General features: G+C 35.5%; 1 protein-coding gene across 1 annotated transcript in view; it reads right to left on the bottom strand.

Annotated features, from left to right (window-relative positions):
• Positions 1-416: 416 nt before the first annotated feature.
• The window catches only part of RpL5 (ribosomal protein L5), a 101,055-nt gene continuing 88,158 nt past the window's right edge, over positions 417-13,313 (bottom strand). Inside the window, exon 8 of the mRNA XM_090394978.1 lies at positions 417-594. Within this exon, the coding sequence (XP_090251104.1) occupies positions 492-594 (103 nt within the window). The 3' untranslated portion in view covers positions 417-491. The remainder of the gene's footprint in view (positions 595-13,313) is intronic.

Consider the following 13,313-nt stretch of genomic DNA (forward strand, 5'->3'; position numbering starts at 1 on the left):
CCCTATTGGCAACTTTTAGAACATTGGTTTTTGTGCAAATAAAATTCCTTTGCCACACACATCACATGTTAAATAATAAATCAATCTGCTGAGTGGTTATCCCATTACAGCCTTTGGAAAAGGGAACTTTAATTATAATCACCCTGTGTGTATGTATGTGTATATATATATATATATTTAAAAAACATAACCCCTAGGACATTTCTATAAAATATAGAAATAGTTATCAATGTTAGAAGCAAGTTTATAATTTGAAAAAAAATAAAAATAAAAATTATAAATTCAAGGATATTTCAATATCATTTCACTTTTGGGTATGATGTAGATATAACATCTAAAGTTTAAGTTCTCATTTTCAGTTTTAATAGTCTTCCTATGAGCCACAGTGTCTTGCAGTAATATGAATAAATTCAAAAGAAAATTTTTCATAACATTTTTTTCATGTTCCTTTATTAGACATGATGCCCACTGTATTACAAAATATATAAGAATTATTCTCCTTGGGCCTCTGCCTCCAGCTTTTTCAAGAAGGATTTCTTTTTCTGAGCCACCCGATTTTTACGTTCTGACAAAGTCATCTTGGCACGATTCCACCTAAAAATAAAGCCACATAAAAATTACATGAGATAAATATAAAGTTTTAAATAGAGAACTTTAACTACAAGTTATTTTTATTTAAAAAAAAAAAAATCAGCTAATGCTTTTTTGTTCTCATATAGGAAGTAGGCAAGGCTGTTTTAGTCCTATCTAACTTTTGGAGACTGAGTGGGCAGCTCAATCTCCACTAGTAGCCAATCAGAGATAGCTGGCCCAATCACTAATTAATAGGTACGCCGTGAACAATGCGGCTAGTAAGTGCCACCATCTCATGGTCCCTAATCCTAATACAATATTTTTAATGTCTGAAAATAGTGTGGGTTCGGCGGTTATTTTCTCGAGTTTACGAAATGAAAAACCCGAGTTGCCAAGAGAAAAAAACTGCTTGCCCATGCCAGAGATCGACTAACTCAGGAACCAGTCGAGAAAAGGCTTAGAAAAATGTTCCTCTAGTCAGCAACTAGATTCAAACGCAAGTCTTTCGTGGTGCAGTTAAACGCCGCAGAGTACAAATGCCACTTCTACTGAGCTACATAGGTGCTATTTTTTTTATTTTCAGAATTTTAATTTTTCATTCTTCTATATAATAATTATAATTTTTCAAGAAGAATTGGGAAAAGGGTTGGCTATAATATTAAACATCAAACTACATTTTTTAAATGAGTCAGTTTCAAGCAGATTTTGTGGGCAAATTTCAAACTGGGAAGCTGGACAAGAATTTTTTGAATTATGAGAAAGAGAAAAAGCATTCATTCATTCATGCAATCATCAGAAAACAAAGTGTTCTCTCTGGAGACTTTTTCTGTATAGTAGTATAGAAGAATTCCAGAAATGTAGAAATGTTCTGGTAAAATTGGAGAAGAGCATGCAAAGCTAATACAATATTCCCCTCTTATCAGTTACCCACAGTCAAACACTAGTCTGAAAATATTAAATGGAAAATTCCAGAAATAAACAATTCATAAGTTTTAAAGTGCATGCTGTTCTGAGTAACATGATGTAATCATGTGTCATCTAGTCCGTCTGGGACATGGATCATCACAATTTGTCCAGCCACAGCCAAGCTGTATTCTATATGCTACCCTGCCTGTCAGAATGACTATCATCTGATTGGCGGCTATCAGATCGACTGTCGCAGTACTCATATTCAAGTAACCCTTATTTTACTTAATAATGGCCTCAAAGTGCAATAGTGATACTGACAATTCATATATGCCAAAGTAGTCATAAAATGTTTCCTTTAAGTGAATAGGTTAAAGTTCTCGACTTCATAAGGTAAGAAAAAAAATATGCTGAGGTTGCTAAGATTCTATTCACATCTGCATAACTTTTATTGCAGTATATTGTTATAATTGTTCTATTTTATTATTAATTATTGTTGTTAATCTCTTACTGTGCAAATGTATAAATTAAACTTTCTTATAGGTATGTATATATAGAAAAAACATAGCATACATAGGATTCGACACTAGCTACAGTTTCAGGTATCTCACTGGGAATCTTGTAACATATCCGCTGTGGATAAAGGGGGACTACTGTAATGATAATACAGTAGTCCCCTTGTGATAGATTTCTGCATGGGACATGGATCAGTCATTACTAGTGCCACATTTCAGCATAAAAATATGCATGAACTTTCATTTACCATGGGAAAATATATTTATCAACCACAGATTACATTACTGTTTCTAGTGGTGTCAGAGATACAATAGGACACAGGCACTTTGAAACAGGAAATGACCACCACTCAGTATTGAGCAAGTTAAAAATGATTATCCCATCAACAGAAAAAACCAAGAAGCAAAGTCGATATGTGCAAAATGTGAAAAAAAAAGCTGTTGGCAGGCAGCCAGGAAGTATGGGGCAAAGTTGTTTGCAACAATAGAAAAATAAGAACTCCACATGATGTAAGCAAATTTAGGTAAAGACCAATGCAGAAATAAATAAGAAAGTAGCAAATGTTCTTGAAATCTACCAAGAAGGCTTCTATATGGAAGAAAAAGTATAAAAGAAGACCCAAAGATCATAAACGCAAAGATATTCTGAGTATCTGGAGTAATTACCTTTATTGCAAGAAAGAGTTATTCCTGCATGCTTAAAAAAAAAAAAAGTTGAAGTGAATATTAAACACAAGCAGGATTTAGGGTAAAACAGGAACTACCATTATCATCATGCGAATCAAGGATTTAGGCCTAGCATGCCTGTTCCGGCCTTAGAAGTCATCGTTGAATCGTTTAAGAGGACGTGTACTTTAAGGCTTGTTTTGGTAATCTTTCTGTTTTCATTCTTTGAAGGTGTTCCATCCATTTATGTTTATATTTTTTAATTTTTTCTATTACTGGTTCTTGGTTTAATTCTTTCATAATTTCTTCGTTTCTTTTGTGATCACATAGGGTATACTTTGCAGTTTTTCTCATAAACTTCATTTCTGCTGTTATTAATCTTTGTTTGTCTTTTTTGTTTTATTGTCCAGATTTCACTTCCATACAATAAGACTGGTAGTCATTGTATGGAAGTTTAGTCTGGTCTGTTTTTGAACTAGGTTTGGATTAAATATAGAGTTAATTACACCTGTTATTTTTAAATATTTTACAATTTTTATGTTTATAGTAAATAGCTTACAGGTTACAGGAATGTGATAAGGATCTATGTTATATGTTAGTCTCAAACACGCATACAAGAAAGTACAAGGGTTAGACATGCAAATTATAAATCTCCAATCCAAACTGAATTCACGGGGGGGGGGGCTCCTGGGTTCAAATCCCATCCAGGATGCATGTATATATGCTTTTCAGCTGAAGGTGAGGCTAGATCGCCTCACAGAGATGGCTGGATTTATCTTCCTGCTTAACAGGCAAGTGGCAAGAACACACAAAAGTGATAACTATTATACACTATGCAGATAGGATTTCACTTCCCTATCAGAGCATTTATCAGGCTTCAAACAGAACAAGTTGCTTAGCCATAACAGGTCATTGAGCCTAACATGAAAAGGAAACTGGGAATGGGAAGATGTTTTGCATGTAAAAAATCAGTCATAAGGGATGTAGGTTTATATACTATCATATTTAACTCTCTATGGACCATCATTAACAAAAGTAACATTAAATTTGATATCAAATTCCTGACATAATAGTACTACATGAAAAATTACATCATTACTAATTTCCTATCCACAATTTTCCTCCAAATCAGTCTGTTACTTCTCAAGACTCCAACATTATCAGATCTTATATTTCTACTGTCTAAAGCACTTTGTACAGTATCAATCCACCTATATCTTGGTCTTCTTCTGGGTCTTTTTTTTGCCAACCTAGCAAAGAACACGTTTTGCTAATCTTTCCTCACCAATTCCTGCCAATTAAGTGACCATGCCACCTGAGATTAGCTCTGCTGACGCATTACTGGATGCTAACAATGTCAAGTTCTTTCCTAATATCGTTGTTTTTAATATGATATTGCCATTGATGCCACATGTTCATGCCCCTAGTCTTTGGTCAAGTGTTTTACTTCTGATCCAGCACTCAGATCTGTAAGTTAAAACTGGCCTGAATACTGTCTTGTATACAGCTAATTTCTCTCTTATTCCATATTTATTCAGTTCACTTCCTACCATACCAGCTTTGTTATTCTGTTGTCTATTTCCATATTTAATTTACCACCTTCACTAAAAATCATGCCTAAGTAGCTGAAATGTTTTACTTGTTCTATAGCATCTCCATTCACAATGCAGCTGACAGCCTATATAGCCTGAATCCAGCTTGTTCTTCACCAAGCTTCTCTTCCACAATCCTTCAACATTCCTCAAGCATACTTGCATATATTATACCAGGAACACTCGGTAGAGAAATACCCCTGTAATTCTCACATTCAGTTTTATTTCCCTTTTTATATATGGGTACTATGAAAGCTCTACTCCAATCAATTGGAATTCGTCTCTCTCTCCAGGCATGCTGAACTATGCAGTGCAGCGACTGTAAGACTTTTATACCACCATTCTTCAGCATTTCTGGTCGAATATCATCTACTCCTGCTGCCTTTCCACATTTCAAGTCTTTGATGGCTTATTCTACTTCAAGTATGGATATGTATTCCTGACTGCATGCCTGGTCAATGTTTTTTACCACTGTGCTTTCATCACTGGTGGTTTCATTTAGCAGTTTTTCAAAGTAATTACTCCATACTTCAAGAATATCTTTTTCTTCAGTTTTCATGTCGCCTTTATCATCTCTAACTCCTTTTACAGCGCTCTTTCCTCCATTTCTAAGCTTCTTTAACAGCCTCCAGAATATTTTGCCACCTACTTGATATTTATTTTCTATGTTCTTATCAAAGTCCTCCCATGACTTTTGTTTAGCTAGTTTTACAAACTGTTTAGCTTTCTTACATTTGTCTCTGTATTCTCTAAGAGCACAAGCTAACTTATTTGACAGGAACTTTTGATATGTTTTCTTCTTTTCCTTCACTGCCACTTTAACTTCCTGTGTCCACCATCTAGTTCTGATTTTTCTATCCTTGCAGACAACTTCGCCACTTGCCTCTCTATAGCTGAATCAATAAGGTTTTTCTTCAAGGCTTGCCACTGACTCTCCAAGGTTTGGCTGTTCAAACTCTTTCATTTTTTCCTTAATAATCTTTGTGTGTAAAGTTCACATCTGAGAGCAGCTCAAACTTTTATTCGCTTTAAAACTTTCTTACATGTTATTCTTTTCAATATGAAATTCAATTTTATCCTGCTCAAAACTAAATAGTGATCACTTCCAATTTCAAATCCTCTGTACACTCTGATGTCCTGCACCAGGGAGAAAATATCACTATCAACAATAACATAGTCAATGAGACTTTTCTTATTCCTTGCCTCTTCTCTCCATGTGAATTTGTGCACATTTTTATGTTGGAACATGGTGTTAGTAATAACCATTCCATGTCCTGAGCAGAAATCCAACAGATATTTGCCATTATTATTAGCTTTGTTCTTTTCTCCAAATTTTCCCAAAATGTTTTTGTATGTCTCACAATCATTTCCTACTCTGCTATTTTGATCCCCAACAAGGACCAACTTTTCCTTTTTCATTGTGTCACTTGCTTTTTCTAAAGCCTCAAAAAATTCCTCTACTTCTACCTTAGTAGAACCTTCTGTGGGACCATAGGCACAAATAAATCTCATTGTCCAGTTCCCCATTCTCATATTTGCCCACATTACTGTACTTGAGATTGCCTGCCATTCAAGAAGATTCTTTTAATATCACTTATACAGTAGCTTCTCACATAGCACTGAATTTTCTTTAGAATCACTATTTAGTCTTGAGGCAGGATAAAATTGAATTTCATATTGAAAAGAAGAACATGTAAGAAAGTTTTGAAGTGAATAAAAGTCGAGCAGCTCTCAGATGTGAACTGTAGACTAACAAACACAAAGATTATTGAAGAAAAAATGAAAGAGTTTGGGAACAGGAATCAAACCTTAGAGATTCAATGGCAAGCCTTGAAGAAAACCCTGATTAATTCAGCCAGAGAGGCATGTGATGAGGTTGTCTGCAAGGATAGAAAAATCAGGACTAGATGGTGGACACAGGAAGTTAAAGAGGCAGTGAAGGAAAAGAAGAAATCATATTGAAAGTTCCTGGCTAATAAGGCAGATTTTGCTCTTAGAGAATACAGAAACAAATGTAAGAAAGCGAAACATTGTGTGAAACTAGCTAAACGAAAGTCATGGGAGGACTTTGCCAAAAACATAGAAAATAAATATCAAGGTGGTGGTAAGATATTCTGGAGGTTGTTGAAGAAGCTTAGAATTGGAGGAAAGAGGGATGTAAAAGCAGTTAGAGATGATAAAGGTGACATGAAAACGAAAGAAAAGAATATCTTTGAAGTACGGAGTAATTACTTCGAAAAATTGCTAAATGAAACAAGCAGTGATAGCACAGTGGTAAAAAACACTCAACAGGCATACAGTCAGAAATACATATCCATACTTGAGGCATAAAAAGCCATCAAAGGCTTGAAAGGTGGAAAGGCAGCAGGAGTAGATGATATTCGACCAGAAATGCTGAAGTGTGGTGGTATAAAAGTCTTACAGTGTCTACACTGCATAGTTCAGAAAGCCTGGACAGAGGGACGAATTCCCGATGATTGGAGTAGAGCTCTAATAGTGCTCATATATAAAAAAGGGAAATAAAACTGAATGTGAGAATTACAGAGGTATTTCCCTACTGAGTGTTCCTGGCAAGATCTATGCAAGTATACTTGAGAAACAGTTGAGAAGAATTGTGGAAGAAAAGCTTGGTGAAGAACAAGCTGGATTCAGGCCGAATAGAGGCTGTCAGGATCAGATCTTCAGTTTACAACAAATAGTCGAGAAAGAATGGGAATATGACAAAGATCTGTATTTAAGTTTTGTTGATCTGAAAAGGCATATGACAAGGTGCCAAGAGAGAAGCTATTCAATACGCTACAGTTATATGGTGTCAATGGGACATTATATCAAGCAATACTTAGTCTTTATTTGAGATGTAAGTCGGCAGTTAGAATTGAAGGATGTACAGGAAGATAGTTTAATGTTAAATCTGGTGAGAGGCAAGGAATGTACATTATCCCCTCTGATATTTCATTATCTATATGGATCACATTATGAAGGAAAATGGTATTAAACATGATATCAGAATTGGAGATGTTAATGTCAGCTCTTTGCTTTATGTGGACAATGTTATACTTCTGAATAAATCTGCTACAAGTCTGCAAGATTCTCTGACTAAATTGAATAACTGTTGTAATAGATATGGTATGAAGGTCAGCAATAACAAGACAATGACAATGAAAATAAGCAGAATCACCGAAAATGTCAACTGCATTGTGAATGGAGAATCTGTGGCTCAAGTAAAACATTTAAGCTACTTAGGCACGATTTTTACTGAAGATGGTAAATTAAATATGGAAATAGACAACAGAATCAACAAAGCTGGTATGGTAAGAAGTCAATTTAATAAATTCATATGGAATAAGAGAGAAATTAGTCGGAACACTAAATTAGCTGTATACAAGACAGTGTTCAAACCAGTTTTAACTTATGGATCTGAGAGCTGAGTCAGAAGTAAAACACTTGAACAAAGACTAGAGACCGCAGATATGAGAGTCCTGAGAAAGATTAGAGGAGTGAACAGATGGCATCAATGGCAATATAATATTAGAAATGAGGATATTAGGAAAGAACTGACATTGTCGGCATTCAGGAGTGCGTTAGCAGAGCTAATCTCAGGTGGTATGGTCACTTAAACAGAATGGGCGAGGAAAGATTAGCAAAACAGGTGTTCTCTGCCAGGTTGGCAGGAAAACGTCCCAGAGGAAGACCAAGATATAGGTGGATTGATACGGTACAATGTGCCTTAGACGATAGAAATATAAGATCTGATAATGATAATATTGGAGTCTTGACAAGTAATAGACTGATTTGGATGAAAATTGTAGATAGGAAGTTAGCAGTGATGTAAATTTTTCATGTATTACTATCATATCCTCTAAACCCCTTGAGGGTACATGTCAGAAATTTGATGATGATGATATAATTAGTATTTGTGCACATGCATTTTTAAAGAGTGATCACTTCCTCTCTCTCTCTCTTTTTTTTTTTTTTTTTTTTAATTCTTTGTGAATTGTAATGCATGCAATAAAAAATAAAAAGGCACAAGAAACCTACAGTTTGCTTAAAAATGAACAGCAAACACTCTATCCTACCTATGAAACTAGTATTAGTTTTATAGGTAGGATAGAGGTTACATATTCCAGAAACTTTTGCTCATTGCACAGAGAACTTTTTTCAAGACAATTTAGACCTAATAAGCAGGAAATAGTCTGAACAGCCAAAACCATGTCATCTGCAGATCTTTCTATCCAAAACATTACTAACCTAGTTTTTGCACTGCTGTATGACATTGCTATCTCAGCTAATGAGATGGCAATATCTAGTTCTTGTTTTCCTGTTGGGGTATTGCCAAAAATTTTAGAATGTAGGCTTCTTAAGAATACGGTCCTTCTCTATTCAAGAAAAGAAAGATATACTGGCCACTACAACTTTTTTTTGAACTTGATTATTAAAGATATATTCTTCATAGAAGTGTATAATTCATAGTTATATCTGATCTTCCAGAGACCATTACTACATATCTACTGAACAATATTTTAATGATTTTCCTTTCAAAATCTGAAATCAGATTCTCCACCTCCTGTCACAAATATCCAGGTTTCACATCCATTGAAAACAACTTGCTGAATTATTAATTCATATATTTATATCTTAGTGTTCCAACAAATATCTTTTGGCTTGAACATGGATGAGAGAATAAAATAGCTGAATTACCCTTCTTTATTCAGCTATGCACTTCTACCACCTCATATGATTGGCTTAATCATTACTTCTGAATAAACTGTCCCACTTTCTCGGTTCCCAATTTCAAGGTTCCCAATTTTCACATTTGTATCAGTTAAGTGATTCTGGCTTACACTAATCATTATTTTTTTGTTGGTGATTAATTTTCAACAGTATTTTGTGTTCTAATTTATCTAATTCTAAATATGGTATTCAACTTTATGCAGATGTTATATTCTTAAATAAATTAATTTAAGAATTAATTCAAGTCCTCAGGAATAACTAAATGGAATAACTGCTGTAATAAATTTGGCATGAAAGTCAGAATTTTAAAAAAAATTATGAAAATAGGCAAGAAAACTATCAAAAAAATAAACCACTACAATTAAAAAGAAAAATAAAGTCACTCTTGGAACAGAAAAGCACAATGCCATTTAACTGTATCTTTACAAAGATGGCAATGGCCAGTCTATGCCTTAAGCCAGCGGTCTTCCAACCTTTTAGACAGAGCAGGCCACATTAAAACTTTCAATAAGCCTGCAGGGTCACTAAGCTATACTAAGTATATAGTATTTAGAATTCTAAGATGCTTTCCAGATTCACAAGGAACACTGTGCATTTGATACATTATATAACATCCTATAAAAATAAACTCAGATTTAAGATCAGGAGTCAGGTTCATGATAAGTAAATACAATCAATACTTGAAAAAAGATAATTTAATGAAGAAAACATTCATTTTTGACAATGTCAATGGGAAACTCGGCAAATACTTTTCCTTGACCAGCTTGTCGATGTTGGCATCAATGTTGGAAGTCGCTATGCGCAGAGTATTCTCGAGATGTTAGTCCTTAATCTGAGTTCTTGTCTTGGACTTCACATGCTTCATTCTGGAGAAGAACTGCTCACACATAAGTATGTGCTTCCTAACAAAGTGCGCATCTTCAAAGCATGCCGGCGAAATTAGGGAATGCATCCTCAGAAATGTAGTCTTTGTAAAATGTAAGCAAGGGAACACTGAATAATTTTTTTCTCAAAGAAGAGTTGTTGTGGAGTTCAAGCAGCTCCATTTGTACTGAGCCTGGCATTTTGACAACATTGACACTGAATGGAATTGAAAATAAATCTTAAGACTGCTGGTTATGAAAATCACTAAATCTCTCTTCGAACTCACTTCACAACATGGCTAATTTTGTAGTGTATTCATCAAGAGATGAACAGCTGGACTCAGCGAGAAGCTGAAAATGAGTTAAATCTTTTTTTGCGAGTTGTGCCTCCCAAAGTTCGAGCTTGGCCACAAAAGCTTTGATGTGATCAAACAGAGTGTGCACCAGTTGATCTTTGGATTGTAGCTGCGTATTTAGGTCATTCATATGCAACAAGATGTCAGTCACAAAGGCTACGTCTGTCACCAACTTCGGATCGTTGAATTCTGCAATCAGCTTCCCCTTGATTTGCATGAATTGCTGTATTTTGCTCCTTAAGTCAAAGACTCTTTTAAGAACCTTCCCTCTGCTCAACCAACGCACATCACTATAATAAACAACATTCCCGTGATCTGCTTCGCACTCTTGGGATTGACGATGATTCAATCCTCTTGCCCTAATAATGTTGACAACAGTCATAATAACTTTATTGACATTCTCAAATCCAATAGTTTTCACACACAAATTCTCCTGGTGGATTAAACAGTGGTAATGGACAAAATCTTTTCCTTCTACTTCTGGTTCTTTTTTGTTGCAGCGCAACACCAGAGCAGGGGCACCATCAGTTACCACATCCTCGCAGTTGATTAAGCTGAGATCAAAATGCTGGAGAGTTTTTTTGGTGGCTTCAAGAATATCAGTGCCTTTCGTCATTCCCTTCATAGGTACGAGTGCCAGCAGTTCTTCTGTCACGGTCAACTGTTGATCAATGCGACAGACAAAGATAGCCAGTTGTGCTGTATTCTTCACATCTGTGCTCTCATCTAAAGCAAGTGAATATGGCGTAAATTTGGATGACCGCTTTTTTTAAAGTTCCTTCAATGCCAATGGCAAGTTCTTCGACATGTCGTGCTACCCCAGACAAACTCGTTTTTTTTTTTAACAACACCTCCTTATTTGGGCACAAAATTTCCCCAGCAGTGATGAGACACTCTTTCACAAACTCGTCATCCAAGAAAGCTTTTGATTTTTCAGCAATTTTTTCAGCTATTACATAACTGACTTTGATGCACACTTCACTCTCTTCCCTCTGCCTTTTAAATGTACCCTGCTGGCATTTTAAATCAATTTGGAGACAGTTCACTTAGTCCACATGAAGCCGCGCTTGAAGGTAATCGAAATTGGACCCATGCTTTGTCTCATAGCGTCGATTCATATTGTATTCTTTTGATACTGACACTGACTCACGACAAATTAAATAGTTTTTTTTGGAAGTTTATTTTGCAGTTGGTTAGATTATAATAAATTTAGTTTAATCTTTTATCCAAGTGTGAGCAAACAAAGTTTGCATCTGAAAATATCTTCAGGACTGAAGCAAGGTGATGCAACTGTTGGCAACTCGGAGCAAAGGTGGACCAAGCTCTCATCACTCCTTGTCTCAGCATCTCCGACCATGCAAAGCACATGTCCTTGCAGACATGTATAATGCTATTCATTGAGGGAAGGGCCACTACCCAGACCGGTTTCGACCTTTATTTATGACGAGACCGGTCTGGGTAGTCACCCTTCCCTCAATGCATAGTATGATACATGTCTGTAAGGACATGTGCTTTGCATGGTGGGAGATATTGAGACAAGGAGTGATGAGAGCTTTGTCCACCTATGCTCCGAGTTGCCAACAGTTGCACCACCTTGCTTCAGTCCTGAAGATATTTTCAGGCGCAAACTTTGTTTGCCCACACTTGGATAAAGGATTAAACTAAATTTATTATAAACACACTGGCTTAATGTCGATCAGCACAAAAAAGTACAAACTGGTCCACTTTTCATTAAAACCCACACAAAAATCACTTGATTTATGCTTTTTAGTCGTAGACACCATAGTGATGGAAGGTGAACCCAAAACATGATCCAAAATGGCCATGTAACGGTTATTATTCACTGAATATGTCCTCACACTAATGAAAAAAAGTGTGGCAATATAAAACCACAATAGGCTATGGCTGACACGATGAACCTGCATGTACTTATACATGAATATCACACTGTTCACAACTGACTGACTGTGGATGAGATCTTCTTGTATTTATATGAAAATAACGAAGTATCGAGAACCTTCGAGATGTATCAAATGCACAGCATTCTTTGTGAATCTGGAAAGCATCTTACGATTTTAAATACCGCAGTATAGCTTAGTGGCCTGCGGGCTTCATTGAAATTATTTTTTATTTAATCGTGTTTTAATGTTAAGTAGTTATTTTTTCAAAATGGCCAGCGGGCCACAGCAAAGAGCTCCACGGGCCATGCGTTGAACACCCCTGCCCTAAGCTGTCATCAATAGCTGCTCAAGGGTATCAGTGATTTCATAGGCATGCAGAGAGGATAGTGCAGAAAACAAATGTTGTTAGCTTGGAAATATTTTATCTTAACCACAAACAAAATTGCCAAATCTGAACTATTTTTTACTTCGACTAGTTTCATAAAAGGCTTTGTTTCACTTCATCAGGAAATACCATGAAGGAAAATTTTTGCAATGCATAGAAGGTGCATTAGAACAAGGTGTGAGCTTTCAAAAATTGATAAGCAGTCACATTCTCTGCACATGGAATTATCTTCTTCTCTACTTGCAAACGTCTGGAATAGTTGACAGAACTTCATATGAGAAATCAGAACACATTGGTACAGTAAGCAAAGAAAGAATGAAGAACTTTCAAACCTTATCAAAGAAAGACAACCAATGAAATAATTATTAACAAGCCTCAAAAATGTATCTGATCATGAAATGAATATCCTTTCTTGTGGTTCAATTTTGCAACTTCTCCCAGTAAGATTCTAAAATTAAGATATTATGGCAAATACAGAAAAAAGCCTCCAAAGAATTCCAAAAGATGTTGCATATATTCTGCACATTCAACTTCCAACCAATAATATCACAAAAATAGAATGAAGGGGCCTTAAAAACATTAAAAAAGGACAAAAACATAACTGAAAGCTGAAAAACATAATGATGAAAGCCAACAAAGGAAAATCAACAGCAGTTTTGAACTCTATAGAATACACATAAAAAAAAAATGAAAGTACTTCTAGAAGACATCTTTGACAAGTTGGAGTGTGATCCCACAGGATATTTCCATAATAAAACCAACTAAAAAGCCTACTGAAACTTTACATCAGTAGACATCACAGTGGCTCCTAGTGATTTAATTGCA

Source organism: Typopeltis vanoorti, chromosome 1 (assembly GCF_054136105.1).
Source record: "Typopeltis vanoorti isolate ZY-2024b chromosome 1, IOZ_Tvanoo_1.0, whole genome shotgun sequence".
Classification (NCBI taxonomy): Eukaryota; Metazoa; Arthropoda; class Arachnida; order Uropygi; family Thelyphonidae; genus Typopeltis; species Typopeltis vanoorti.